Raw genomic sequence first — 24,686 nt, 5'->3', positions numbered from 1 at the left:
GCGACGTAGTTGGCAGGCACCAGCCCTCTAATTAGTGGTCTCCGTCTGCGGCGCATGGGGCATTGCGCTGCCCAGTTACCTGCGCAGACAGGCGCGGTCCCCAAAAATGGTACCCCTGTATATCGCGCGAGCGAGCTATATTTATCTCCGCTTGGAAACATATAAGCGCTCGCTCGCACTCTGGGAGGTGCGACACAGACAAGATGAGCTACGAGATGAGCAACCTGATGCCTGGCAACGGCGCGTACGACAACTACTCGCGGAGCTCGGCGCTCGATGTGCGGTACCGCGAGCTCCTGAGCATGCAGTTCACAGCCTACGACGACCTGCGGCTCTTCCTCAAGGCGGTCGACTGGATCAAGGTCGGCATCGCCGACCTCGAGGGCACGATCGCGCGCATCGAGACGGCGCAGTCGCGCGCCCTCAAAGAGGTCGAGACGTTCGTCGACGACGAGGTTGAGGACCGTGAGAACGCGCTCGAGCTCATGCGTGAGCAGGCGCGGTCGCTGTCGCGCATGCTGATCGAGCGCACGCGGTACCTCGAGTCTGTGAGCCACCAGGACTCAGACAAGCGCACACAGATCGAACTGGTCAAGCGCATGCTACAAGACACGCTTGCCACGTACCGCGAGCGCGAGGCCGAGCTGCGCAAGGACTACCGGCGAAACATCGAGCGCCAGGTGCGCGTGGTCAAGCCGGACGCGACGCCGGACGAGATCGACGAGGCAATCGAGTACTCGGGCGGCCAGATCTTTGCGCACGCCATGATGAACGTCAGCCGGGCTGGCGAGGCGCGGTCGATCCTCAGCAACGTCATGCAGCGCCAGCGTGAGATCCGCCAGATCGAGCACACGATGCGCGACCTGGCCGACATGACTGCCGCGCTGGCCGAGATGGTCGAGGCGCAGGGCGAGGACATGCGCGCGGCGGTCGGCAACATGGACGACGTCGAGAAGAACATGCTGACGGGCATCAACCAGCTGCAGGTCGCGCGCACTCACGCCGTGCGCGCGCGCAAGATGAAGTGGTGGGGCCTCCTGATCACGCTGGTGATTGTGCTCATCATCGTGCTGGTGGTGCTCAAGGCGACGAATATAATATGATGTACACTATGGGACAGGGTAATGGAATGTTTGTAACGGCAAGGTTGCCCCGGCAACGCTACGTCATGCCGCGGCTGTTCGAGCTTCCGGCTCCTCGCGTGCCGGCCCAGACGGGCGCCGTCTCCTTGTCTGGATCCGGCACGTGGCCCGGGTAACAACATCTGTTGTCGCGCCACTCTGTCACCCGGCCGGCCCGTGGCTCGTGGCATTGTGGCTGTGTACGGCCCAAGCGTCGCGCCGCGCGCCGACTGCAACCCCACCCGGCGCGCCGTGCGGCACCGGGCTCCTTGTACTAAAAAACTAGCTGTATCCCTTCGTTTTATTGTCGCATTAGAGTTGGACGGTCGAAAAAGAAGGCCTTACCAGAACCAACGTAATTTGTTCAAAAGCACAAAAATTGACGACCTAGCAATTTGCGACTGCTGGCAGATAGTTCCCTCATCTCCATCGCAGGCCCTCCATTGAATCGACTCGGACCCACGGTTTCCACCTTCGAGTAGGCGTGAGACGACCACAGCGCGAGCAAAAAGGTGAGCAATTGGATGTTTGCATCTGTCCGGAACAAGCGGACGGCGGGCGGTGGGGCGTCGTGCGCGGGGCGGCGGCGGCGGCGGCGGCGGCGGGGTTGCGAGGACAGGCTGACGGACAGAGCCAGACGACGGGATGGCGTACAACGTAAGTAGCGAGCGGGCCGTGCGGCTCGTGCGGCTGAGCCGGGTCCAGCAGCCAGGGCTGATCGACAGTACAACTCGGGCGCGTCGCCGTATGGGCAGGCCTATGTGTAAGTGCGCGCGCGCGGCGGCGCTGACGGCAGCGACGACGACAACACGCAGGGCTACGAGATGCACTCGATGAACGGGCAGGACGACATGACCCAGTTCTTCTACCAGATCGACGACATCAAGAGCGCGATCAGCCAGTTCGACAACAATGTGTCGCGGATTGAGTCGCTCTACAACCGGTCGCTGAACGAGATCGACACCGAGATCGACCAGACGAACCAGAAGCAGATCGATGCGCTGGTGACGGACACGTCCAAGCTGTCGGGCAGTCTCAAGTCCAAAATCAAGGGCCTGGAGGCCAAGTCGCGGTCGGACTCGACCAAGCGTGTGCAGGTGGACGCCGTGAAGAAGTCGTTCATGGACTCGATCCAGCGGTACCAGACCGTGGAGGCGTCGTACGGGCTCAAGTACAAGCAGCGTGCCGAGCGCCAGTACCGCATCGGTAAGTCGCGCGCCGGGCCCGCTGACGGCAGTCCGCCCCGAGGCCACGGACGACGAGGTCCGCGAGGCCATCGAGGACACGAGCGGCCAGCAGATCTTCTCGCAGGCGCTGCTGGCGTCGAACCGGCGGGGCGAGGCGCGCTCGGCGCTGACCGAGGTGCAGAACCGCCACCGCGACATCCAGAAGATGGAGCGCACGCTCGGCGAGCTCGTCCAGCTCTTCCACGACATGGAGGAGCTCGTCGAGGTGCAGGGCCAGGACGTCGACGCGATCGACAAGACGACCAAGCGCGTCGAGGCCGAGGTCAACAAGGGCGTCGAGGAGGTCCGCGTGGCCGTCAAGCACGCCCGCTCGGCCCGCCGCAAGAAGTGGATCTGCTTCGGCATCGTCCTCATCATTCTCGCCATCGTGGCCATCGTCCTGGGAGTGGTCCTGGGCCGGAAATAGACGGCGCGGTGTGTTTCCGCTGCGACGTGCGCTTGGTCAAGTCTCTCCCTTGCTTTCTGATTGACGTGTTCGCCAGTGTATATTTCTGACTGTATTTTTTGATGTAAATTGAGACGCCTTGCGCGCGCACCGCGGTCTGCGGGGCGCTGGCCGAGCCAGCGCTCGCGAGGACATTTGGGCCGCGGCCCCTGCGCAGACCGCCGCTTGTGTATAGTGTATCGTGAATTCAAGGCAGTAAATACATCAGCCGCCGGCAGCCGCCGGCCGGCAAAAGCAAGGAGACAAACCAAAGCACCAGAGCCCATTCCAAATCGCAGATAGCAAACCCCGGCCGGTGGCGTGTGCGGCCGCCGGCCCGCCGGGCCGCGCCCGCCGCGGCCCGGACCCGTCCGGACCAGCCCGCCATCCGCCGGCGGTGGCGTGGCCGGCCCGGCTTCATTTCACGTACGTGAGCAGCTCCATCTCGAGGATGAACTTGCCCTCCTTGTACTTCTGCGTGGGGTCCACCGCGTAGTCGTACTTCCACCCGACGCACGTCCCGCACTGCCGGCAGATGATGTCGCGCACCGTGTGGTCCCCGGTCGTCATCGCCCGGTTCTCGGGCTTGGACTCGGTCACGTTGACGCTGCCGTCAGCCCGCCCGCGCCCGCACTTACACCTTGTGGAACAGGAACGCCTTGCCGTGGTGGCCCTGGAATTGCTGCCGTCAGCCGCGGCCGGGCCCGAACCTACCCGCGAGATGATGTCCGTGTAGTTGGACAGGTGCGTGTTGCACGACTTGCACCCGTAGATGCGGCTGTCGGTCAGGTAGACGTTGTAGGAGAGACCCATCGTGGACGTTGGGGCCGAGATCGCAGACGCTGCGCCGACCGGATCCGGCGCACCTTCAAGCAGACCGAGCTGGGCCAGAGGCTGCAGCGCACCACTATAGCTGAGCTGGGGGCAGTCGGCGGAGAGACGCGCCGATCATACAAGAAACACCGTGGAGATGGGGTGGGAGGAGGTGGGCACCGGCCGGTATTTAGGGATGCTGCGGTGGTAACGTGCCCGGGTATCTAAACCTACGTGAGCGCGTCAGGTCTCGGTCCTGGTCTCGGCCTGGGGTGCTGGCTGTGGCGGCCGGAAGACGCGGCAGCGCTCGCTGGCAGCGGCCGCGGCCGGGGGCGGCGGCGACGGCGACACGCCGCGCCGCGGCCGCGGCGGGCAGCCACGCCCGCGCGGCCGCGCCGCCGCGCGCCACCCACGCACCGCCGGACGGGCCGGCTGCGGTCGCGGCCGGCATCGCGTCCGCGCCGCGGCGGCCGCGGCGCCCGGCGCTGGCCATATCGCCGCAGCCCTCGCCCTAGACCCTGCGGCTAGACACACCGCGGCGGTCTGAAACACGGCGCCCGGCCTATCTACGCCGCGCCGGCGCGCCGAACAGCGTCCGGCTGACTCCCTTCCCGTTGTCACAGGGGCGCCACGCCCCGCACACCGCCACACCCCAGGACCCGGCTCCGTGGCGGCCAGCCGCGCGGGCGGTCCATCACGGCGGCGACGTTGGCCGGCTTACCCCATGGGGCCTAGCCATTGGGACATATGCAGGCCGCGGCGGCCGGCCAGTATCACTCCCAAGTCACGAGTCACGGCGGTGACCGGTCACGGCGTCACCGTGCTGGCGTGTACGCGGGCGGGATTACGTAACACGGGCGGCCGCATCCGCGCCGCATCGCGCCGCATCGCGCTCTCTGGCCAGCATGGAGCATCTCAAGGTCACCCAGGTACGTGCCGCGGCGGGGGGCGCGCCGCGCGGCGTGCGGCGCGCTTATGTAAGCGGGCCGCCGCCGCTGACACACCCGCGACGTCAATTTTCGCCGCTCCGCGACGGCCACGCCAGCGATAAGCCGACCCGCCCGCAACCCGCGCTGCTCCCGCATCCCGCCACGGCGCCCGGGTCTTGTGCCCGCCTGAATTGACGTGTCGCGAGCCTCGCGGCGCACCTCCCCCTCCGAGCCGCCCCGCCGGCACCGCCCCGGCCCCGAACGGCGCTCACGATGGTTAACCAGGTCCCGAACGTGCAGATGGTCCGGCGCGGCCACCACGTCACAGGCACGATCCACCTGACGACGCACCACCTCATCTTCCGCGAGGACGGCACCAACCGCGAGGTCTGGATATGCTACCCGATCATGGCCTACGTCGAGCGGCGCCCGTTCAGCGCGTTCACCGGCTTCAGTCCCATCCGCATGCGGTGCCGCGACTTCAGCTTCGTGGCGTTCCACTTTGACAACGACCAGGACTCGCGCGACGTGTTTGAGACCGTGCAGGGCCTGGCGTGCGTGCGTAAGTAGGCGGCGCGGCGGCGCTGACGGCAGCCTCGGTCGAGAAGCTGTACGCGTACTTCTACAACCCGGGATCGGCCGAGAAGAACGTCAACAGCTGGAACATCTACGACCCGGTGCGCGAGTTCCAGCGCATGGGCGTGGGCACGACCGTGCCGACGTGGCGGATCACGGACGTCAACCGCGACTACGAGTTCTGCCCCACGTACCCGTCCGTGCTGGCCGTGCCGGCGTCCATCTCGGACACGGTGCTCAACTACGCCGGCAAGTACCGGTCCAAGGCGCGCATCCCGGCGCTGTCGTACATCCACCGGCTCAACAGCTGCACCATCACGCGGTGCGCGCAGCCGCTCGTGGGCCTGAAGCAGAACCGGTCGGCCCAGGACGAGCGGTTCATCCACGCCATCTTCCAGACGACGCAGGTCGAGAACGCGTACGGCGCGCGGCAGGAGAACCTGATCGCGGACGCGCGGCCGACGACGAACGCCATCGCGCAGACCGCGCTCGGCGCGGGCAGCGAGAACATGGAGAACTACCGGTTCGCCCGCAAGGTCTACCTCGGCATCGACAACATCCACGTCATGCGCGAGTCGCTCAACAAGATCTACGAGAGCATGAAGGACTCGGACATCACGCCGCTGCCGCCCAACAAGGAGCTGCTGTACAAGTCGTCGTGGCTGCGGCACATCTCCACCGTCATGGAGGGCGCCGTGCTCATGGCCGACCACATCCACTACCAGCACTCGCACGTGCTCGTGCACTGCTCGGACGGCTGGGACCGCACGGCGCAGCTGTCGTCGCTGGCCCAGATCTTCCTGGACCCGTACTTCCGCACGATGGACGGCTTCATGGTCCTGGTCGAGAAGGAGTGGGTCGCCTTCGGCCACCGCTTCCTCGAGCGCTCCGGCCACCTGAGCAGCGAGAAGACGTTCGTCAAGGTCGCCGAGAACCAGAGCCAGACCCAGAGCGCGTTCAGCCAGATGGGCAGCAAGCTCATGGGCGGCAAGCAGAACGCGCACCTCAAGTACACCGCGCCGATCTTCCACCAGTTCCTGGACTGCGTGTACCAGGTCATGCGCCAGTTCCCGGACCGGTTCGAGTTCGGCGAGCGGTTCCTGCGCCGGCTGCTGTACCACCTGTACAGCTGCCAGTACGGCACGTTCCTGCACAACTGCCAGCGCGAGCGGCTGGAGGCGCGCGTGGCCGAGCAGACCCACAGCGTGTGGGACTACTTTGTCGTCCGGCGCAAGGAGTTCACCAACCCCAAGTACAACCCCGCGCTCGACAACGAGGACAAGGGGACGAACGCGGTCATCTTCCCGGACCCGAAGAAGATCCGGTGGTGGCACGAGGTCTTTGGCCGGACCGAGGAGGAGATGAACATCGTGACGCTCAAGGGCATCGGCTCGACCGCGACTGCCGCGGCGGCCGTCGCCGACGGCGCCCGTGGTACGTACTCCGGCGCGCACCCGCACAACGGCGCCCGGCCGGCGCCGCCGAGCCCGTCGCCGGGCGCCCCGCAGACCCCGAGCCCGGCCGGCGCCGACTTTGGCGGCGGCTACTTCGGCGCGCGCACGCCGTACTCGTCCAACTCGTTTTTCTCGACGCTGACAGCATCCGCCTCGCAGCTGTCGCCGGCGCTGTCGTCGTTCGCCTCGCAGCTGTCCGAGCTGTCGACAAACGCGTCCAACGCGTTCGGCCCGCTCTCGACGGCGTACTACGAGACCGCGGTCGAGTCGCTGCCGGCCCAGTACACGCCCGAGCCGCGCACGCCGCAGCGCTCGGACGAGCGTCGGGCCGACGCGCCGCCGCCGCTGTCGCCGCTGTCGCCGCAGCCGGCGGTGGCCGCGCCGACGGGCGCGACCAAGAAGTTCTACAACGACTACATGGAGGCGACGGCGAACGTGTGGGAGACGAGCGCGCCGGAGCGTCGGACGGGCGCGGCGCCGCCGGCGCCAGCGGGCGCGGGGCCGGACGCGGCGGGCGCTGACGAGGCCGACGCCGCCGACGACGGCGCCGACGCCCACGCCGACCGCCGCCCCTTCGTCTCGGCCGACCCGCTCTCCGGCAAGTTCCCCTCCGCCGGCCTCAGCCGCGCCGGCGGCCAGGACATGCCCTACCCCGTCGAGCGCTTCGCGTCGATGCACATGGACCCGCTCGACAGCTACTCGCTGCGGCACAGCGCCGGCACGACCGACGAGACGTACATTGACGAAACCCGCTGAGCGGCCGCGCCGCCGGCGACCCGGACTAGAGCTGTATCATATATGAATACATTTTGAGCACACGGCGTGCGCGGCTCGATGCTGCAAAACTGGTATTGTACACTAGCGAGTCTTGTCGCGCGCTCACTTGGTCTTCTTGGCCTCCGGGGCCTCGGCGCTCTCCTCCTGGCGCGCGTTCGCCGCAATGATGTCGTTCTGGCGCTCCGCGTAGAACTGGCCCGCCTGGAGACCCAGCGCGCCCAGCAGGCACACGGCCGCGATCGTCTGCGACGCGGCCATCACGTTCAGGCCCATCTCCTCCGAGACCTCGCCCCAGTCGTTGTAGAACACCGAGAAGAACCCCCGGCGGATGTTGGTCAGGTACACGATCAGCGCGGCCATGTACAGCACCAGCGAGCCGCCGTCAAACAGCCGGTTGGACTCGGACGGCTTGTAGAGCTTGGCCAGGAAGCCGACCAGGCCGACAGCCACGATGCCGTGGAACACATGCTGTATTATGTACGGCGCGTCCGCGATCTGCTTGTAGTGCGCCTTGGACGCCGCGAAGGCCTCGGACTGCGGCGTGGCATCCCACAGCGTGTGGTGGTCGTATGTCCAGTTGAGAAAGATCACGCCCAGGAAGAACGAGATGGCTGGCGTGAGCGCCACCCGCGACAACACTTACGACACAGAATGAGCGACGTGAAGAGGCTCGAGCTCGAGGCAGGCATGGCGGCGATGACGACGGGCGGCGTCGTGGGAGCTACCGGCGACGACAGGGTCTCGATTCCTCTGGGCTGCGCGTCGGAAGGACGTGGAAAGTGGGCGTGGAAGTGACAGTTTGATAGGACACACCACCAAGGCGCCTGGTGCGGCGCGCGGTGATCAGTGCACCCGCGCAACCACGCCCGCAGCAGCTAGGGTGCCAGATACGGCCCGGCCTACGCCCGCGTCGGGCCAAGGGCCGCCGGCCACAGCCTCGGACGGTCTTCTCGGCGCTGGCCGAGCTCGACTGGGGCACTACCTGGCCAAATAAGGTGGCGCTGGCGCAACTTAGTCTGTGACTACGGCCCTAGCTCGCGCACTACAGACTTTTGGGCCTTGCGCTGTTGCCTGAGGAGCGCGGAGCCGACGGAGCGTGGCAAGGCGCGTGCGGCCCGGGCGACGGCCGATGAGGGCCGCGCGTGTTCCGACGCCGGCGGCCGGCGCGGCCGGCGGAAGACGCACTGCGCAGATCGGGCCCCGTGGACGGCGGCTGCACCTGAGCCGCACCAAAAAGCAGTCACGCGGTGGGCTGTGCGACACACACGGCGTGCGCGGTGCCACACGCCCGAGCGCACGCGGCGGCAGCCCACGCGGCGGCGGCTGCGCGGGCAACCGGCCGGCTGGCTCAGGCACCGGCAGCAGGCGTGTCACGTGCCGTGGCGCCGCGGCGTGCGCGCAGCCGCACCCGTCGTCGTGGCCGCGCTAGGCGCTAGTGCGGCTTTCGGCCACCGGCGCCATAGAGTTGCGCGGTCGCGGCCTGGTGTGACGCCGGCCGTGCGCCCGCTCTCAAAACGGTATGCCGGGCGCCAATCGTTGCGAAGGTCGTATGGCTGCACGGTGGTGCGCTTCAGCGGCAGCGCCAGGGGTCGGCCCGCACGCGCGCTGCATACGCTGCACGCGTCGTCGCCGCCCGGCCCGGTTCGGCCTCGCCGGCTCCGCGCACGGCCGCCGGGCGCCGGCAGCGGCCCTCGCCGCCTTGCACCGTCTACGGACCACGGCGGCCGCAGCAAGTCGCCACGGGCCGTGGACCGGCGCGCGCTACGTCTGCGTAGCCACCAGAAACGTACTATGCGTACCTCGCGTTGGCCGCTCGTCGCGCCGGTGGCAGCCGGCGCGCAGGCCGCCGCCACTCTAGCCTAAAACGCTAAGGTCCACGTCCGCGGCGCGCCCAGGACCACGGTCGCACTGTGGTACTTGCAGGTACTGGCGCGGACTAGCCGCTGGTCAGCCGTCCACGGCGCGGCTCGAGACGCGGCCCGCGGGATGGGTTGCACGGTTGGCCCACGCAGGGACGGCGCCAAGGTGCTCGTCTGTACTAGCTTCGTGCAACCTATGGCTCTAACGCTGCTAGACGTGGTCGGCACTGCTAGTCCCTCGGCGCTGCCTCGTCCCTGGAAGGCTGTGCCCACTCACTCAGCCTTGCGGAAGCGCGCGACTCGGACCCTAGGCGCGTCGCGCGCAGGTCCGCCAGCTTGCCGGCATATGCGTGATAGCGTCATTAAAGTTTCGCGATACGTGCAGCGTACAATTTAGTCCGTTATTGTTCTAGTCATTCCTTTTTTAGACCAGCAGATCGCAAAATTCTGCAACCACTTACCCTAATCCGACTACTACGGGTAGTACCCGACGCCCGCTACCCTATCCGTGCCGCATGGTCGTCTCAGCCGCCGCCCGTGGTGTGGCGCCCTGCCGCCGCTGGCGGCCGGTCGCAACCACCCGGTACCATCACCCAGGGAGTCTAAACCCACTCGGGCCCCGTGCAGGCACTCCGTTTAGCATACCTCTGCCGTGGGTCGTTTCGAGCGTAGGCTTTAATTTGGGTGCCCGATCCACGCGCATCTCGCAGTATTGCACAGATTTTTCTTGTACAGTCCACGTAAAGTTTCAAGTTCCCAGCTACCGCGGCCGTCTTTACTTCCCTTCGCCGTCGCCCACACGTATCTCTTTACTCTTCTTACCTTCCTCCCCCCTATCCCTCCTCCATTCATATACAGCGCCGTGTGCTCCTTTCGACGCAGCTTTGTTTTCGTCGCAGCGGCACACTTGAATTGACGTGCTAGCGCACACGGACGAACAGTTGCATCCAGCAGCAAGCAGCATCCGACCTCCGGCCGGCACTAGACACTGAGCAACCAGGCATCTCCTGCTCGCCCCTCACACACCGCAATGGCCCCCGTTTTGGCGAGCAGCAATGCGCGCCGGGTCATGATCCTGGCCGCGATCGTCACAGTCTTTCTTTTCGTCGGCAGCAGCCTTTACGTACGTGCCTGGATGCAACCGGACTGACCACAGAAAACGTCAAACATCCCCATCGCGGCCGGCAAGTCGAGTCTTACAGGAAACTCTGGTGCGGACATCGACACGGCCAAGGCCATCTCAGACCTCGAGTCCACTAACGCGGCAGGCGCAGGTTCTGCCGAGTACGAGAAGATCAACGCCGGCTTCTCCAAGACTCCGTCGGTCTCGGTCCTGTCGGACATCGAGTCGTTCCGCACGCAGTCGTCCGAGGAGTTCATCATCAATGGCGAGACCTACCACTTCGACTTCCTCATCCCGCTCACCCGGTCGCACTTCAACTTCTGCCGCTCGCTCTACACGGCGCTCATCAACGACTACCCCAAGCCGACGCTGATCAACTGGGGCAGCCAGCTGCAGGGCGCCGGGGCCCGTGTGCTCAAGATCAACGGCATCGACGCGTACCTGCACGCGCTGCCGGACAACCACTTCGCATTGATCATGGACGGCTTTGACGTCTGGTACCAGCTGCCGTTCAAGGCCCTGGTCGACCGCTTTGTCGAGCTGCTGACCGAGGTCGGCTCGCAGGACATCGCCATCTTTGGCGCCGACAAGAAGTGCTGGCCCAACGACTTCGCCTCGCCCGCGTGCACCAACATCCCCGAGTCGCCCCTGCCGACGGACGTGTTTGGCCCGGACACGGACGACGCGACCAAGATCACCGCGTCGCGCCGCCGCTACATCCACCACCGTCCGCGCTGGCTCAACTCGGGCAACATGTTCGGCTCCGTCAAGACCCTCCGCCAGATCTACGATCGCGCCAACTACTCGATCTCGGTCGCGCCTCCGGACGAGGTCTACTCGGACCAGATGTACATCGCCAACGTCTACGGCGACCAGGACCTGCCCATGACTGTCGACTTCCGCTCGCAGATCTTCCAGACCATGACCTTCTCGCACGACGACATCGGATTCGTCGACGAGGACTTCATGAGCTTCCCGCGCAAGCCCGCCAGCGAGCGCAAGGCCTGGGCCTACAACAAGATCACCAACTTCATCGCCCCGGTGCTCCATTTCAACGGCCCCAAGGAGGCCATGGACGCCTGGTGGCCCAAGATGTGGTGGTCCACCAACGTTGACAACAAGGACGTTCGCGAGGCTTCCGAGAAGGTTTTCCAGACCGGTGGCGCCTACACCACCGATGGAAAGTTCCTGAGTTGGAAGGACCTCTGCGGGTCTGCGAACGTGCATATTCCGCAGGCTATATAAATATAGCTCACAGCCTACATGTCTTCGGTGTTGTAATACTGCTCTTTTGTTTTAGACTTGCCAAAGGAATTGCGCCTTTGCGCCCTCTGCGACCATGCTAGTTGACTTCTACATAGCAACAAAGTATTTCCATTGCAGCCAATCGACCGACGCAGTCGCGACCGCTGTCCTGTAGTTGTTCGCGCGTGCATGGCGATAGTCTGTCTCAGGTATTCTCCTGCAGTCGTCATCATGCGTCGTATCTGCTCCATGTCTCAGACGCGTCCGTAAATAACTCTGACGTGGCGGCATTGTCTCTGCGCACCTGACCAGATCGCTGGACTAGACGATGCACGATGCATGCATGCGAGTCATGTGACATGTCAACTCTCGGCTACGTGCGTCTCCCGTCACCCAGGACTCTGGGCGTTCTGGGCTTCGCCCCTAGACGCTGGTAGGCGCTCGCTTAGAAGGAGATTCTTTGTGCTATTCTCAATATACATATTTGCCCATTAGTACTCGCGCTCGGCGAAGCTCTGGATCAGGCCACGCGCCGACGGCTCGTACTCCTTCATCTGGACGGTTTTGCCCTCAGCGGTGTCGGTGACAAACGTGTTGCACTGGACGAACTGGCGGCGCGGGAGCTTCTTGCTGAGCACAGCCTCGCGGTACTGCGCAAGCTCCTCGGGGACAGTGGTGGTCTGCGCGTACAGTGCCAGGCCGTTCTCGACGTCGCCCGACGACTTGTAGATGTGGAGCTTCTGCAGGTACTTGCCGACGGCAACGCGACCGTGTGACAGGATCTTAGTGCGGTCCATGGTCAACAGCAGATCGCTGTGATCGGGCGTGGTGCTCGTTAGCGTCACAAACGGCGCCTCGCCAGGGGCTGACGCCTCCAAGAACGTCTTCAAGATCGAGAAGCGAGCCTGCATGTGCGGCTGACCCCATTTCTTGGACACGGGGTCCCAGTACTCGAGCGCGAGCAGACCGGCGCGGGCCATCTGCAGGTACGAGATGTAGAGCACGTCGTCCGCGTTCTGCTCGCCGGTCTCGCCGTGGCCAAAGATCTTCAGCAGCGGCTTGTCTGTGCAGAGGTACATGGCGACGCACTCGGCGCGACACTCCTCGTACGAGCCGGCGGTCATGCCGAACTTGCCGCCCCAGGTCTCGCCCAGCTTGTAGTGGGTCGTCACAGGCTTGCCGTCGATCGGCGACAGGGGCGGGTTCTCCTTGTCGTAGTTGTACACGCCCGCGGCGGTCTCGGTCAGCAGCTTGCCCGAGCCGTGGCCAAGGAGCTCGTGGATGCCGACCTGGACCTCGAACGACGGGCCACGGAGCTTGTCGAAGAGCACGGCGTCCTCGTCCGAGAGAAACGAGATCTTCTCGTTGGCCGACTTGGCCGAGAGGATGTTGCCCAGCGACACGTTCTTGAAGCCGATCGTCTGGCGCACGTCGTCGTAGTTGGGGATGTTGATGCCTGCGGGGATGCCCGAGCTGTCTGGTCAGCACACGTTCGCCAGCGCCGCGGATGCCTTACCCAGCAAACGTCATGACCTCGAGCGACGTGAAGTCAGGGGGTGTGAAAGTGTCCTTTTCGAACTCCTTGGGCCAAGGAAGCATGTCGATGAACCCCTTGGCGCCGTCCACAAGCTCTCCGAAAGTCTTGGTGCGCTCCTTGTTGACCATGGCCACCAGGCACTCCCACTCGCCACGGATACCGGCCGGGTCGCGGTACGTCTCGATGAAGCCGATGTTGGTCTCGACGTTGGGGCCGACGTCCTTGACCCAGTACTTTTGCGACTCCTTGTGGGCCTGCATGTCGCCGGTCGCAAACGAGTCGACGTACGCGGCGAGCATCTTCTTCTGGGTCTCGTTGGCGGCGTGGGCCTTGGCGGCGTCGAGCGCCTTCGCGATCTCGGTCATCTCGCGGGCGTGGTCGCCGTAGACAATGCTGACCTTGGCGCTGATGGCCGGGACGTCGAAAACCGGGCCCGCCTTGTTCTCGCCGGACGCGACGACGAGGTCAAACTCGCTGGCCGATTTCTTGAACACCCGCGTGTTCTCCGGCATGAACCCGAGCTTGGAGAACTCGGCCTGGATGGCCTCGACCTCGGCCTTGGTGATCGCGCCGGCGTAGTATGACGTCACGTGGCCGTTCTCGGGGTATCCGAGCATGGTCGTCGCCGGCGGCTCGACCGAGTAGAGCGCGTCGGCGACAGCGGCAAAGAGCGCGGCCGTCTCGGGCGTCAGCGAGCACACGGCCTCGAACCGGGCGCGCGCCAGGCGGGGAATGAACTTGACGTCGCCAAACGACTTGTAGTTGCCCAGGTTGGAAAGAAACTGGCTTGCGTACTCGAGAAAGAGCTCGAGCTCGTCCGTGCTCAGCAGGTCCTTGGCCACGATGGCCTCCCAATTGCCTTCGACGGCCGCGTAGAGCTTCATGATCAGATCGAACGTCTGCTCGGACTCGGGGCTCACTTGGCGGAGGCCGACGCGCGTTCCCCAGTGGCCGGCCCTGGCGGTCAGCGCTGGCCGTGAACGAGGCTCCATCCGGCAGCCCACCAGCGGCCATCGCCGCCGGTGGCTGCCAATCCGCAGCGGGGACTTACTTGCTGAAGTAGTGGGCGTACAGCTTCTCCTCCGTCGTCAGCTCGTCAAAGTGAGCCTTCGCCGTCAGCGAGCTGAAGGGCGCCTTGGTGTCGGCAAACAGACGGGTCTGCGCCGCGGTAAAGTCGGTGGACGGCATCTTTATGGCTGCGGCTGCGTCCGGCTGTGTACTGTAATTGCGCACTGGCAATCTGACTCCGGGGCAGCTGTATATGTGGCTCGCGATCCGGTGAAAACTTGGGGGTAGAGCCGCCGTAGCAAGTTTGTGGGCTCCCTGAGTAATCAATCCAGTGCTGTACGGTGACAATACTCGTTGAGAGGACTGCCAAACAGCTTTCATTTCAAAAAGAGGGGAGGGAAAGGGTGGTACTATGTTTGCTAACTCCGCCTGCGTGGTACTGGTAGTCAGACTACGCCGGCGGCTATCAAGCAGGGGTCACGTGATCGCTAGCCCAGATAGTGCGCGTCGCGCGCAAAAATGCGTCCGCCCGGAGTCGAACCGGGGGCCCGTCGATGGCAACGACGGATTTTACCGCTAAACCACGAACGCTCTTGTTGGAGAGAGTGCTGGCCGAGCAGGCATGCCTCGCAGGGCGCCCGCGGGAGATGGCCGCTGCAGGGCCGTCCGGCGCGTGTCTGGCAGCCAGGCGCCGCCGCGGCCGTCGCGAGCCGTCGCTCGCTCGCGGCACCCGCCTGGGCACGCCGCCGCCCGTTGCCGCACGCCGCCGCACGTAAACAAACACCGATCACATTTTGGGACCACACGCGCCGAAATTTAGACCACGACAGCCTTTGCACACCATGAGCAGCTCGGCGGGCGCCTACAACAGCCAGTACCAGCGTCAGAGCATGTACAGCAACTATGAGAACGGCGGTCGCAACCGGCAGTCGCTCGCGACGCCCATGAAAGCCCGCCAGATGTCGCACCTGCACTCGCAGCTGGCACAGCTCCAGGCCAACATGAACGACCTCGAGAACCTGCTCAAGGTCACAGCCGTGCAGGGCGAGTACATCAAGCGGCTGGGCGGGCTGCACGGTGCCCTGTACGTATGTCTGAGCGCAAATCTGACGCGCAGCTTCATCGCCTCCCACCGGGTCTTTGAGAAACAGGCCCTCGGCGGCACCGAGACCGACCACCGCCATGGCGACGAACAGTAGGGTCGCAGCGCTACAGACACTCTACGCCGAACAGTGTGGCGGGCCGCCACCACAGATGCATACTCGAGGGCGAGCCCGTATTATGAGACTAATTAACAATGCAAATGCACTCTATACAAAAGTGACCGACATGCAAACAATTGGCCTGTCGAGCCAAATCCAAAATTCGTAGAGTTCATAGTCGTCGTGGATCAGAGACTAATCGATGGTGGCCACGCTCTTCTCCTTCTTTTTCTTGATCTTGATGGTCTTGACCTCGCCGTCGTCGGTGGCGATGGCGACCTTCTCGACCTCCTTCTTGGGCTTGGGGGCGGCTTCGGCGACGGCGTCGGCGGCGGACTCGGCGGACGCGGTCGGCTCCGCCGCGCCGGCCTGCGGCTCAGCAGCAGGCTCGGGCTCGGCGATCTTGACCTTGGTCTTCTTGTCCTTCTTGTCCTTCTTGTCCTTCTTGTCCTTCTTCTCCTTCTTGGCCTTCAGCAGCTTCCTGGCCGCCTTCGCCTCCTCGGCGGCCTTGGCCGCGGCTGCGTTGCGCGCGGCCTGCATCTCGGCCTTGAACCGCTCGACCTCCTTGCGGCCCTCGTCGTCCGACCCCGCGTCCTCGATGTCATAGCCCTCGAGGCCGCGGGCGTCGACGCGCAGGATGCCCTTGCCGCGGCGGCTCGAGACTGTGCGCGCGGCGTTTCCGCTCGACGTCGGGCGGCCGGGCCGCTCGTCGTCGCTGTCGTCGGCGACGTCGTCGCCAAACGTCTCCTCCTTGATGATCTCGACCGGCTGCACGACCTGGCGCCGCTTCTTCTTCTTGGACGTCTTGACGGCCGAGTCGAGCGTGGCAATCTCGAGCTTCATGATCGGAATCGAGTCGATATCAAGCTCCTCGTCCTTCATGGGCTGCTCCGGCGAGCTCGACGGCGACCGCGGCTTCTTGGACGCGATCTTGGACGACTCGAGGATGTAGAACGGGTCGTCCTTCTGCTGCTCGCGGCGCTTCTGGCGGCTGCGTTCGCGCTCGTCCTCGTCCTCGGACGTGTCGGGCGAGGCCAGGGTCTGGCCGTCCTTGACGACGAGCGTCGAGCGCTTGCCGTCGGACTTGATGGACGAGTTGATGCCCTGGCGCGAGAGCTGCTCCTGCTGGCGCAGAAGCTCCTCGCGCATCATGATCTCGTCCTCGTCCTCGGACTCGGAGTAGACGACAGGGTCGTGGAACTGCTCGTCGAGATCGAGGCCGTCGGGGATCGGGATCTTGCGCTGCGCCTTGGCCGACACCGGGTTGAGCTCCCAGAGCGTGAACATGGACGTCATGGCCTCGGTGATGAGCATCGGCGGGCTCAGGTCGGTCGACTCGTCGTCGACGCGCTCCTTGACGGCCTGCGCGACCAGCCGGAAGAGCTCGAGGAACTCGGCCGAGCGCTCCTGGACCTCGATGTCCATGGACACCGAGTACTTCTCGAGGAACGCGACCACGCGCTCGGTCAGGTGGAGCACCTCGCGCGTGCGCGACTCGGTCCACGGCGCCACGCTGCTGCCGGCGTAGACCGCGTAGATCTTGGGAATCGCCTGGATGTAGACGGCCTCGATCTCGGCCGTCGACGTGTTGGGCTCGAGCGCGAGCATGCAGTCCAGCACGTCGTACGGGCTGTCCAGGTACCGCGCGTACTCGCCCACGATCCAGCCCGCGCCCTTGAGCACGCCCGGGGACTTGGCGAAGATGTCGCGGTCCGCGATGAGCTTGGCGGCCGACGTCGTCGCGTACGGCACGACATTGCGCACGCGCACAGTCACGTTCAGCAGCTCGGCGCCGATCTCGTCGCCGGCGAGCTTGACGCCCTCCGAGATCTTGACCAGGTCGACCAGCACAGCCACGTACCACTCGAAGTTGGTCACGTTCGCGTACATGTCGCGCGAGCACATGTCCAGCACCCGGCGGACAACCTCGAGCCGGTACTGCTCGGGCAGGACCTGCTCGCGCGACTGCGGGATCAGCTGCAGCATGAGCTTCTTGACGATGTCAAACAGGCTCTCGGGGTTCACCACGAACACCACGAGCTCGACCGCGCGCTGCCGGATCGACAGGTCGGCGTCGTCGACGCACTCGAGGATGACGTCGATGTTCTGGGCAACCAGCACCGGGTGGATCTGCACGATCTTGGTCATGGCCAGCAGGCCGACGAATTTGACTGCCGTTAGCGCGCCCGCGGCTCCACTTACGGTTCTGGTCCGTCTCCTCGAAGAACATGCGCAGCTTGGACACGCACATGGTCGCCAGCTGCTCGTCGTCCTTGCCGAGCATGCCGCCCGACACAATGCAGTTGATGCACTCGTACAGCAGCGACATCGCCGTCGTCGTCTGGATCAGGTTCGTGATCGGCGGCGTCAGCTTGGACTTGAGCCGCGGCTCGATCGGCGCCAGCGACGAGAACAGCTTGATGATCTTGATCAGCATCCAGTTGTTGGACGACGACGTCAGCAGGTTGAACAGCTGCGGCGCCAGCGGCAGGTAGTTCTTCGGGTGCTTCTTGGCGAGCTCGCAGATGACGTTGACGGTCGCCGAGACGACGGCTGGCGTTAGACGACTCCGGCGGCCACTTACACAGCTGGGCGTCCTCGAGCTTCTCGCGCAGCCGCGGAAACGAGTTGCGCAGCGCCTCGGGGAACTGCAGGAAGATCTTGTACATGACCAGCACGGCCTTCTTGCGCACGTACGGCCGCGAGTGGTTCATCATCTTGATGAGGTCCTCGGACAGGTCGCGCGCCAGGCTGGGCGACACGATGTTGGAGATGCCCGAGATCGCCAGCGCGACCTCGAGGTGGTTGCGCGACCCGAGGTCCTTCTTGAGCAGGTTCGTCGTCAGCATGAGCACGTCCGTGTCCTGGCCGAAGCTCTGCATCGCGGCCAGGTAGCCCACGCGCTTCTGCCCGAACTTGCTCGACGACATCACCTCGAGGATGTGGAAGCTCGCCCACGAGATGTCGTGGCCAAACATTTGCAGCTGCGGTCAGCGCGGCCGGCGACGCACTTACGTAGGCCAGCTTGAGCACCGCGGCCGTCTTGACGTCCATGTCCTGGCTCTGGCACTCCTGCCGGCACTCGGACAGCACGTCGCGGATGTACTTCTCGGCCGCCTCGGGGTCCCGGCACGACCGGATGCCGCGGATGACGTCCGCCAGCGACTTGCGGAACATCATGTTGTTGACCTTCGTGTTGAGCTTGGTCGACATGACCGACGACATCGCCGACGACATCTGCGACGACATCTGCGACATGGACGACGACATGGACGACGACATCGTGTACGACATCTCTCGCTGCTGGCTTGCGTCAACACCCAACGGCCACTCGATGGCCTGCGCAGGCGCTGTGTCCTGACTTTGACGTAACCGTGGGCTGGTGCCCCCGAATGAGTCTCCACTGGTCGCAGTCCGTGACTACTCAGTCTCAATGTGGACCCACCGCACGTCTAGAGCCTGTGGTCCGTCTGTGTGAGCCGGAAATGTCTTTGCCGGACGTTCCGAGGTGCGCGCGAACGTATGGAAGCCTGGCCCACTCGTGCGCTGTAGCGAAGAATGCCGGTGTTGAGTAATCGCGAAGGCAAGCCGACGCCTGGCCACCACGATCGATTAGATATGGGTCCAAAATCACCAACATGCGGTAGTTGCGCCACAAGCGCGCACGTTTTGCGCACTTGCGACCTATGTGTGGCGGGGCTGCGCTAACCGCGCCGTGCGGCAACCTCCCAGCGATAGCTGGGTCCGCTCAGCCCACCGCGCACGGCGCGACCCGGCCGGCTGGACTCAATTCCGCCGCGGTGGAGCGCTGCCGGGTAAACGGCAGGGACGCCGCCGTCAGCCGCAGCGACCGCAGCAGCCACAGAGCCGCAGCGCCGCGCCGCACCAAGGCTGGGCGGCCGACAGCGCCGCACGCGACTACCGTGAAATGAATATTAATTATGACCTTCTTAGCGTAAATCAACTATATGGACAACGCGCTGCGCGCAAAATATATAGACAGGCGGCCCGAGGGCGCGATGCAAGAATGGTAGACAAGAAACGAGGCGCGACGGCGGAGCCAGATCACGATGCGGGCGCTGTGCGCGTGGTGGGCCCTAGGCCGGAACAGACGTGTTCGACCCCAGAACGATGTGCCCCTTCCACTTCTTTTTTAGCAGGTCCTTGCGACGCCGGACAGACTCCCACGAGCCCTCGTCCGTCGTAGGCTCCGAGACCACGAGCGACGGCGTCTTGACGAGGTCGACGGCGTCGTCGCCGGTGTCGTAGCTGGCCACTGTGGCCGGCGAGTCGCGCGAGCCCTGCTGGAAGGCCGGCGCGGGCGGCGCCAGGCCGGCCGGGCCGTCCGTCAGCCGCAGCTCGCCGATCTCGGGCGGCGGCACACCGCGGTAGCGCTGCCGGGCCACGCCCGCACCGAAGCTGGACATGGACGAGGCCGGCCGCGAGTTCTGCGGCGCGCGGGGCGGGATGTTCTCCGCCTGCGGGGGCACAAACCGGCTGCCCGGCTCGGGAATGATGTGTGCGGTCGCGCCCGCGGCCATCGCGGGTGCCAGCGACATCGACGATGGACTGCGCATGTTGTAGAACCCGCTCTGGCGCGGCGGCGCCGTCGCCGGCGGCTGCGAGATCATCTGCAGCTGCTGCATCTGCTGCTGTAGCTGCTGCTGCTGCATCTGCAGCTGCTGCTGCTGCTGCTGTTGCTGCAGCGACTGATTGTTCATCATGTTTTCCATGATCTGCATCTGCAGCTGCATCTGCATGTTCATCAGGTTCTGCAGCTGGCTCTGTTGCGCGGTCGGCGGCGGCTGCAGCATGGGCTCCCCGACCAGCGGCTGCGCCGACAGCCGGCTCGCCGGCGGCAGCGGCTGCATTGACGTGATCCGGCCGCCCACGAGCGGTGGCGCGGCCATTGACATCGACGACGAAGGCCGCATCGGAGACGTGCCCAGGTAGCCGTAGTTGCCGTCGAACGACGAGTTGTGCTGGTGACCAAACTGCGGCTGCGCCAGCGACGACGCCGATGACATAGCCTGGTTGGACGAGTACATCTGCTCGAGACGCCGATTACCGTACATCATGCGCATGTTCATCTGGCTCCGCCGGTGGACCTTGGCCTCCTCTTCCCTGACGATTTCGCCAATTAGGCCCCGCGGCGGTTGCACGGGGGCAGTTGCAGGGGGGTCCATGTAGACGTTGTCGGTCATGAACTCCTGGCCCTGGGGGTACATGGCCATGTACGACTGGGGCCGCGAGATCGGCTGCTGCATCGGCAGAGGCGGAAACTGTGTCATCGACTGTACCGACGGCTGCATCGGCGGCTGCATTGGCGGCTGCATCGGCGGCTGCATCGGCGGCTGCATCTGCTGCGGCGGGAACTGATACCCGTGCAGGGCCGCATATGCGTTTGTATTGACCTGTCCTGGCATGTTCATGTTCGCCATACTCGTCATACTGTTCATATTATGCAAATTTCCGGTACTGCCAGCATACGGGTACTGGCCGTTCATCGCATTCATAGTGTTCATGCTGTTCATCTGTACCGCTCCGTTCATTCCGTTCATATCATGCATGCCGTTCTCGTAGTCGGACTGTATCGAAACACTACTCATCGACCTGGACGCGTGATGGCGCGATTGGGGGAACCCGTGTGCCTGCAGCACAGCGAGCGGTACATCGTCGTCCTCGTCCTCGTAGCTCTGCGACGGCTCGACAGTGATCGCCTGCGGCATCGGGGGAACGTGAGACCCGGTGACTTTCATCATCTTTTGGCGGTACACCGCCAGACTTGCGCTCTGCTTCTTTTTCAACGCCTGGATCCGGAGAAACTCCTCGTTCTCCTCCTCGTCGTACTCATCCGCAATTCGTGGTTCGCTGGCCTGGTGCTTGGCCATACTGCTCGTGCGAGACCGTTCGGTTCGGTCCTGGATCGACACCGAGCTCGCGTCGTCGTTGTCGTCGCCGTCATCCACCAGTCCGTTGCGGCCGGCAACGAGGCACTGCGTGCGGTAGAGCTCAAAGTCGGACGCAGTCATGACGTGGTTTGTGTTCGGCAGCTTCGGCAACGTGTCGTCGCCGGCCGTCTGGGGTCTGTTAAGTTTGCTCCATTCGACAGCCGACAGTGGCCGACCACCTGCGGACGCAGGTTGGCCAGCCATGGTCGTCGGCGTTGGCTGTATCAGCTGCTCCTTTGATTTTTGACTCTCGAGCGCGACTTCGGACGGGTTGGCGTAGTTGGCGAACGCGCGCTCGCTGCTCGGCGACGCCGGCGACGGTGAACGCGGCGACGCAGAGCGAGCACGATCCAGCGGCCCCTTGACCATGTCCTCCCCAGAGAGCATGCGCATGTCGGGATGGGAGCCGTCAATTACTCCGGTTCCCTCTTCGTCAAGAAGTGGGACATAGGCGCCCCCAGGTATCGAGGCATCGCCAGTCGGGTAGTAGCCTGGGCTTCCCAAAGAGGCCTTGCGCGAGTGGCGCTGACGCTGAATCGTATCAGCGGCAGTCGCAGCGACGCTAGCCGGGATATCGATCTCGGACCGTCTGCCGCCTGCCAGGAGGCTCTGCGACCCGTACGCCGCCAGCTCGTCGTCCGACGACACAGCTTCTCCAGTGAAGAAGGGTGACCGCGACCGTGAAGTGGCTGTCCGGTGAGGTTCTGCTGCCTCGGCCGCAGAGTCGAAAATAAGCTCCTCGAATTGCCGTGAGTTGCGCTTCGAGGTTGAGATCGCCGCCCGCACTGGCGGCAGAACCTCGACTACCGCGGCGCCGGACGTCAAGCTACGCGCGTTCTTGTGTCGAATGAAGCTTTGCCGAGTCACATTGCGTCCCCGCTGGAGCGCAACACCGTTCTCGGTCACAGACGGTCGACGCACATGCGACAGGTCTTCCCTGCCCTCGTGCGCAGGCATCGGCTCGACCGCCATCGGAGGAGCCGGTGAGTCCCAGGCACCGAAGGATTCCAATTGAGCCTGCGGAGGTGACGGCGTGTGCGCGCTGTAGTAGGCGCTGCCGGTTGAGTCGCGCCTGGACGACGCCGAAGAGTGGGAGCTCGAGTGGCTGTGCTTGGGCTCGGCACCGTCGGCCAGTAATCGCAGCTTTGCAAAGTCGCTGCTCACGGTTTCCATTCCACTGCCGTCGGCGCTGAGTCTACCTGGGATGTGTCCACCACCAGTTTTCAGCTCAGGAACGGGCGCGATAACGTCGTCCACGGGAGCGAGCTTATCGACGAACGACTGATTAGAGTTGGCCCTGTTGATCTGTATGCCCTGAAAAGTCAGCTCTGGTCGTATATGGGCGCACGGTCTGCGTCCGTAGATTGGCAGCTTGTTGCTAGTGTGGCTGTGCGCACGGCTGAACGCGCCTGCGGCGCATGCACCAAACAAATCTCGCCCGCATACTTTCGGAGCCTCGCACTTTTACGCCACACGAACTCTGTACAAAAAAAGCACTCACCATTACTTCTGGCCGCAGGCTTGATGCAAAAAGCCTATAACGCGTTCGGTTTCGGTTGGGTGTGCAGTAGCAGCCGTGCTACCGGGTGACGCGGATTATCCGCGGCGGGAATAAACACACTCGGACGTAAACGTCGGCGCGAGCGGGTCGTCGACTCCGGCTGCGCGCAGCAGGCTGGTACAGCTTGGCTAGACCGTTAGTAGAGCCCAGACGCGGCCCTGGGGTCGTGATAGACCCGCCCGGCGCGGATCCGGTATCACTCACCTGGCCAGCAACTGCTTATCGGCGATGGCGAGCGTCGAATGCGTGACAGTTCGATCACGCGGCGGCTGTCGTGCGACAGTGGCCGGGGACGTGAACAGGTTTGGACGGCGAAAGATGGGCAAAAATATGGGCCGAGCCGGGGTTAAATACGGTGCAGCTTTCGGGCGCGGAAATCTAGGAGGCCCGACAAATATAGTTTCGTTCACCTTTGGCGTATAGGCCTGATTTACATTGGGAGTGGCAGCGATGCGCGCGGGTGTCGCCCTGAGAATGGACCGCTCTAAGAAGCCAAGCTCGTAGCACGTAGTGGCTCACTGAACAGCTCGTGCCTTAGCCAGCCGACCTCTCGAGCAGCGCTAGCTGTGGCCGCGCCATTGAATTAGCGGACGTCCGATGAGCCGGCCTAGAGACTCGACTACCTGCGCGCGCGGCGTCGTGGCCATACAAGTACCGCCGGCCGGTTCAGCGGCGACATGGCCATTTTTAGAAGGGCGGTGGCTGTACTACCAAACAGTACCGTGCTGCGCAGCCTACGAGACACAGCCAACGCACTGACACACATAGCTGACGCGGCGCGCTTCACGCCGCGAGCACGCACAGTGGCGGCTGCTGCTGCTGCCCTGGAGGGCCTTGTCAAGAGGCGCCGGCCAGTGGATGGCAAGGGGCCGCGATGCATGGCTACAAAACTTTTGGAAACAAAAGAGGTAACAGGTAAATACAGTGGTCGGAACTAGGTCGCTAGAGGCAGGTATGACATACTTTGAGAGTTTAATAAGCTACGCTTATACTCTTCTCAACTAGCGAGCGAGCAAGCGGTGCAGATTACAGACACACATTCTATTTTTATGAACTCTAGCATGCACCTAGGAACATATCCGTCTGGTAGGTTATATTGCGCTCCATTTACGCGTCGCATGCAGTGGCGCCTTGCCGCTGCCAGCTTACGGACGAACAGAAGATATTAATGCAGGAGACCTTGGTGCACGCGCGATCGATCGTGGTGTGGGCGCTGGCGTGAGAACGTCCCACACCACAGCCCTGACCGTTGGCCGGCCGGACTGAGGGGAGGAGAGCTGGGTCGGAAAGTGCGGAGATAGGTGGGCATGCGATCTTGGGTCGGCGACAGCGCGCGGTGCATACTATTATTAGCTCACCACGCTTGAGCCCCAACCTGTTTGACTAGAGGTGGTGAGTAGGCATGCGCATGACAAGGATCCCAGCCGCAACGCTGGCGCCAGTGCTCGGTGGCCCCCGGCACCGAAAGGTCCGTAGATTTGGCACAGCCGAACAAGCGGCGGGATCGAAGCAACGCTGAGTGGCGGTGCTAGCTGTACAGCGTACGTCGGTCCTGCACGTGGCTACAGACGACACATATGCGCTCTATCGTAACTTGTGATCGTTAACGAGAGTTATAGACGTGATCCAGAACGCGTGCGTCTGGGGCGGCTACTCGCAGCACCACGGCCGTTCCATGGGTTGCAGCAGAATACTCGGCTCGGCCGGGACCGGCGGCTCTGATAGTCAGCCATAAGGTCAACAGCCCGCGAGCCGGGTCCGGTCCACTCCCTTGGAATCAGCCGCTGCGCACTGCGGCCGCACTGCTTGATCTGGACACGCCCTGCGGCACTCACAAAGTGAGCGAAACAGCTGCAAGA

At 64.1% G+C, this 24,686-nt stretch overlaps 10 protein-coding genes and 1 non-coding gene across 11 annotated transcripts; 5 read left to right on the top strand and 6 right to left on the bottom strand.

Moving 5' to 3' along the window:
- Window positions 1-203: 203 nt before the first annotated feature.
- V1510DRAFT_404472 (t-SNARE) lies at window positions 204-1,103 on the top strand (the record flags this gene model as incomplete). The annotated part of the gene is made up of 1 exon (XM_066932247.1): window positions 204-1,103. The coding sequence occupies one exon, from the start codon at window positions 204-206 to the stop codon at window positions 1,101-1,103; it is 900 nt and encodes a 299-aa protein (XP_066787429.1).
- A 409-nt stretch (window positions 1,104-1,512) lies between these two features.
- On the top strand, window positions 1,513-3,060 carry V1510DRAFT_421221 (t-SNARE). The gene is made up of 4 exons (XM_066934578.1): window positions 1,513-1,633; window positions 1,753-1,884; window positions 1,918-2,327; window positions 2,359-3,060. Exons 3-4 carry the CDS (start codon window positions 1,946-1,948, stop codon window positions 2,772-2,774), a joined length of 798 nt encoding a protein of 265 aa, XP_066787428.1. The 5' UTR covers window positions 1,513-1,633; window positions 1,753-1,884; window positions 1,918-1,945; the 3' UTR covers window positions 2,775-3,060.
- On the bottom strand, window positions 2,984-3,753 carry V1510DRAFT_421218 (Yippee/Mis18). The gene is made up of 3 exons (XM_066934577.1): window positions 3,507-3,753; window positions 3,431-3,474; window positions 2,984-3,399 (listed from the first exon to the last, which is right to left on the bottom strand). The coding sequence occupies exons 1-3, from the start codon at window positions 3,603-3,605 to the stop codon at window positions 3,210-3,212; spliced, it is 333 nt and encodes a 110-aa protein (XP_066787427.1). The 5' UTR covers window positions 3,606-3,753; the 3' UTR covers window positions 2,984-3,209.
- Window positions 3,754-4,586: 833 nt separating this feature from the next.
- V1510DRAFT_421216 (protein-tyrosine phosphatase-like protein) lies at window positions 4,587-7,428 on the top strand. Its single transcript, XM_066934576.1, has 3 exons — window positions 4,587-5,096; window positions 5,129-6,527; window positions 6,954-7,428. The coding sequence occupies exons 1-3, from the start codon at window positions 4,808-4,810 to the stop codon at window positions 7,318-7,320; spliced, it is 2,055 nt and encodes a 684-aa protein (XP_066787426.1). The 5' UTR covers window positions 4,587-4,807; the 3' UTR covers window positions 7,321-7,428.
- On the bottom strand, window positions 7,249-8,112 carry V1510DRAFT_421215 (Shr3 amino acid permease chaperone). The gene is made up of 2 exons (XM_066934575.1): window positions 7,985-8,112; window positions 7,249-7,952 (listed from the first exon to the last, which is right to left on the bottom strand). Exons 1-2 carry the CDS (start codon window positions 8,028-8,030, stop codon window positions 7,444-7,446), a joined length of 555 nt encoding a protein of 184 aa, XP_066787425.1. The 5' UTR covers window positions 8,031-8,112; the 3' UTR covers window positions 7,249-7,443.
- Window positions 8,113-9,840: 1,728 nt separating this feature from the next.
- Window positions 9,841-12,062, top strand: V1510DRAFT_421209 (uncharacterized protein). Its single transcript, XM_066934574.1, has 3 exons — window positions 9,841-10,323; window positions 10,357-10,411; window positions 10,469-12,062. Exons 1-3 carry the CDS (start codon window positions 10,231-10,233, stop codon window positions 11,566-11,568), a joined length of 1,248 nt encoding a protein of 415 aa, XP_066787424.1. The 5' UTR covers window positions 9,841-10,230; the 3' UTR covers window positions 11,569-12,062.
- V1510DRAFT_421207 (peptidase family M49-domain-containing protein) lies at window positions 12,005-14,618 on the bottom strand. The gene is made up of 3 exons (XM_066934573.1): window positions 14,157-14,618; window positions 13,085-14,062; window positions 12,005-13,041 (listed from the first exon to the last, which is right to left on the bottom strand). Exons 1-3 carry the CDS (start codon window positions 14,492-14,494, stop codon window positions 12,060-12,062), a joined length of 2,298 nt encoding a protein of 765 aa, XP_066787423.1. The 5' UTR covers window positions 14,495-14,618; the 3' UTR covers window positions 12,005-12,059.
- A 15-nt stretch (window positions 14,619-14,633) lies between these two features.
- V1510DRAFT_t211 lies at window positions 14,634-14,704 on the bottom strand. Its single transcript has one exon. It is a non-coding gene; the product is annotated as a tRNA-Gly (tRNA).
- Window positions 14,705-14,812: 108 nt separating this feature from the next.
- On the top strand, window positions 14,813-15,437 carry V1510DRAFT_397915 (DASH complex subunit Hsk3 like-domain-containing protein). The gene is made up of 2 exons (XM_066931915.1): window positions 14,813-15,197; window positions 15,231-15,437. Exons 1-2 carry the CDS (start codon window positions 14,956-14,958, stop codon window positions 15,310-15,312), a joined length of 324 nt encoding a protein of 107 aa, XP_066787422.1. The 5' UTR covers window positions 14,813-14,955; the 3' UTR covers window positions 15,313-15,437.
- A 73-nt stretch (window positions 15,438-15,510) lies between these two features.
- On the bottom strand, window positions 15,511-18,492 carry V1510DRAFT_368774 (adaptin N terminal region-domain-containing protein; the record flags this gene model as incomplete). Its single annotated transcript, XM_066931371.1, has 4 exons — window positions 15,511-17,486; window positions 17,518-17,868; window positions 17,900-18,299; window positions 18,331-18,492. 4 exons carry the CDS (start codon window positions 18,490-18,492, stop codon window positions 15,511-15,513), a joined length of 2,889 nt encoding a protein of 962 aa, XP_066787421.1.
- Window positions 18,493-19,412: 920 nt separating this feature from the next.
- Window positions 19,413-21,659, bottom strand: V1510DRAFT_404463 (uncharacterized protein; the record flags this gene model as incomplete). Its single annotated transcript, XM_066932246.1, has 3 exons — window positions 19,413-20,597; window positions 20,988-21,402; window positions 21,454-21,659. The coding sequence occupies 3 exons, from the start codon at window positions 21,657-21,659 to the stop codon at window positions 19,413-19,415; spliced, it is 1,806 nt and encodes a 601-aa protein (XP_066787420.1).
- Between the last annotated feature and the right edge of the window lie 3,027 nt (window positions 21,660-24,686).

The sequence above is a fragment of the Dipodascopsis tothii genome, assembly GCF_038497935.1.
Source record: "Dipodascopsis tothii strain CBS 759.85 unplaced genomic scaffold V1510scaffold_29, whole genome shotgun sequence".
NCBI classification, from domain to species: domain Eukaryota; kingdom Fungi; phylum Ascomycota; class Lipomycetes; order Lipomycetales; family Lipomycetaceae; genus Neoaidaea; species Neoaidaea tothii.
Note: the sequence above shows the minus strand (reverse complement) of the source record. Positions and strands in the feature narration are given on the sequence as shown.

Bases quoted from the DNA above. Each gene is read 5' to 3' on its own strand.
- V1510DRAFT_421221 (XM_066934578.1), top strand. From the start codon at position 1,946: ATGCACTCGATGAACGGGCAGGACGACATGACCCAGTTCTTCTACCAG. The intron at 2,328-2,358 runs GTAAGTCGCGCG...CGCTGACGGCAG, and splicing joins CGAGCGCCAGTACCGCATCG to TCCGCCCCGAGGCCACGGAC.
- V1510DRAFT_421218 (XM_066934577.1), bottom strand. From the start codon at position 3,605: ATGGGTCTCTCCTACAACGTCTACCTGACCGACAGCCGCATCTACGGG. The intron at 3,475-3,506 runs GTAGGTTCGGGC...GGCTGACGGCAG, and splicing joins ACACGGACATCATCTCGCGG to CAATTCCAGGGCCACCACGG. The intron at 3,400-3,430 runs GTAAGTGCGGGC...GGCTGACGGCAG, and splicing joins GCGTTCCTGTTCCACAAGGT to CGTCAACGTGACCGAGTCCA.
- V1510DRAFT_421216 (XM_066934576.1), top strand. From the start codon at position 4,808: ATGGTTAACCAGGTCCCGAACGTGCAGATGGTCCGGCGCGGCCACCAC. The intron at 5,097-5,128 runs GTAAGTAGGCGG...CGCTGACGGCAG, and splicing joins GCAGGGCCTGGCGTGCGTGC to CCTCGGTCGAGAAGCTGTAC. The intron at 6,528-6,953 runs CGCCGACGGCGC...CGCGCCGACGGG, and splicing joins GCGACTGCCGCGGCGGCCGT to CGCGACCAAGAAGTTCTACA.
- V1510DRAFT_421215 (XM_066934575.1), bottom strand. From the start codon at position 8,030: ATGCCTGCCTCGAGCTCGAGCCTCTTCACGTCGCTCATTCTGTGTC. The intron at 7,953-7,984 runs GTAAGTGTTGTC...CGCTCACGCCAG, and splicing joins CACGTCGCTCATTCTGTGTC to CCATCTCGTTCTTCCTGGGC.
- V1510DRAFT_421209 (XM_066934574.1), top strand. From the start codon at position 10,231: ATGGCCCCCGTTTTGGCGAGCAGCAATGCGCGCCGGGTCATGATCCTG. The intron at 10,324-10,356 runs GTACGTGCCTGG...GACTGACCACAG, and splicing joins TCGTCGGCAGCAGCCTTTAC to AAAACGTCAAACATCCCCAT. The intron at 10,412-10,468 runs GTGCGGACATCG...CTAACGCGGCAG, and splicing joins GAGTCTTACAGGAAACTCTG to GCGCAGGTTCTGCCGAGTAC.
- V1510DRAFT_421207 (XM_066934573.1), bottom strand. From the start codon at position 14,494: ATGAAAGCTGTTTGGCAGTCCTCTCAACGAGTATTGTCACCGTACAGC. The intron at 14,063-14,156 runs GTAAGTCCCCGC...GCTGACCGCCAG, and splicing joins TACGCCCACTACTTCAGCAA to GGCCGGCCACTGGGGAACGC. The intron at 13,042-13,084 runs GTAAGGCATCCG...CTGACCAGACAG, and splicing joins GAGGTCATGACGTTTGCTGG to CTCGGGCATCCCCGCAGGCA.
- V1510DRAFT_397915 (XM_066931915.1), top strand. From the start codon at position 14,956: ATGAGCAGCTCGGCGGGCGCCTACAACAGCCAGTACCAGCGTCAGAGC. The intron at 15,198-15,230 runs GTACGTATGTCT...TCTGACGCGCAG, and splicing joins GGCGGGCTGCACGGTGCCCT to CTTCATCGCCTCCCACCGGG.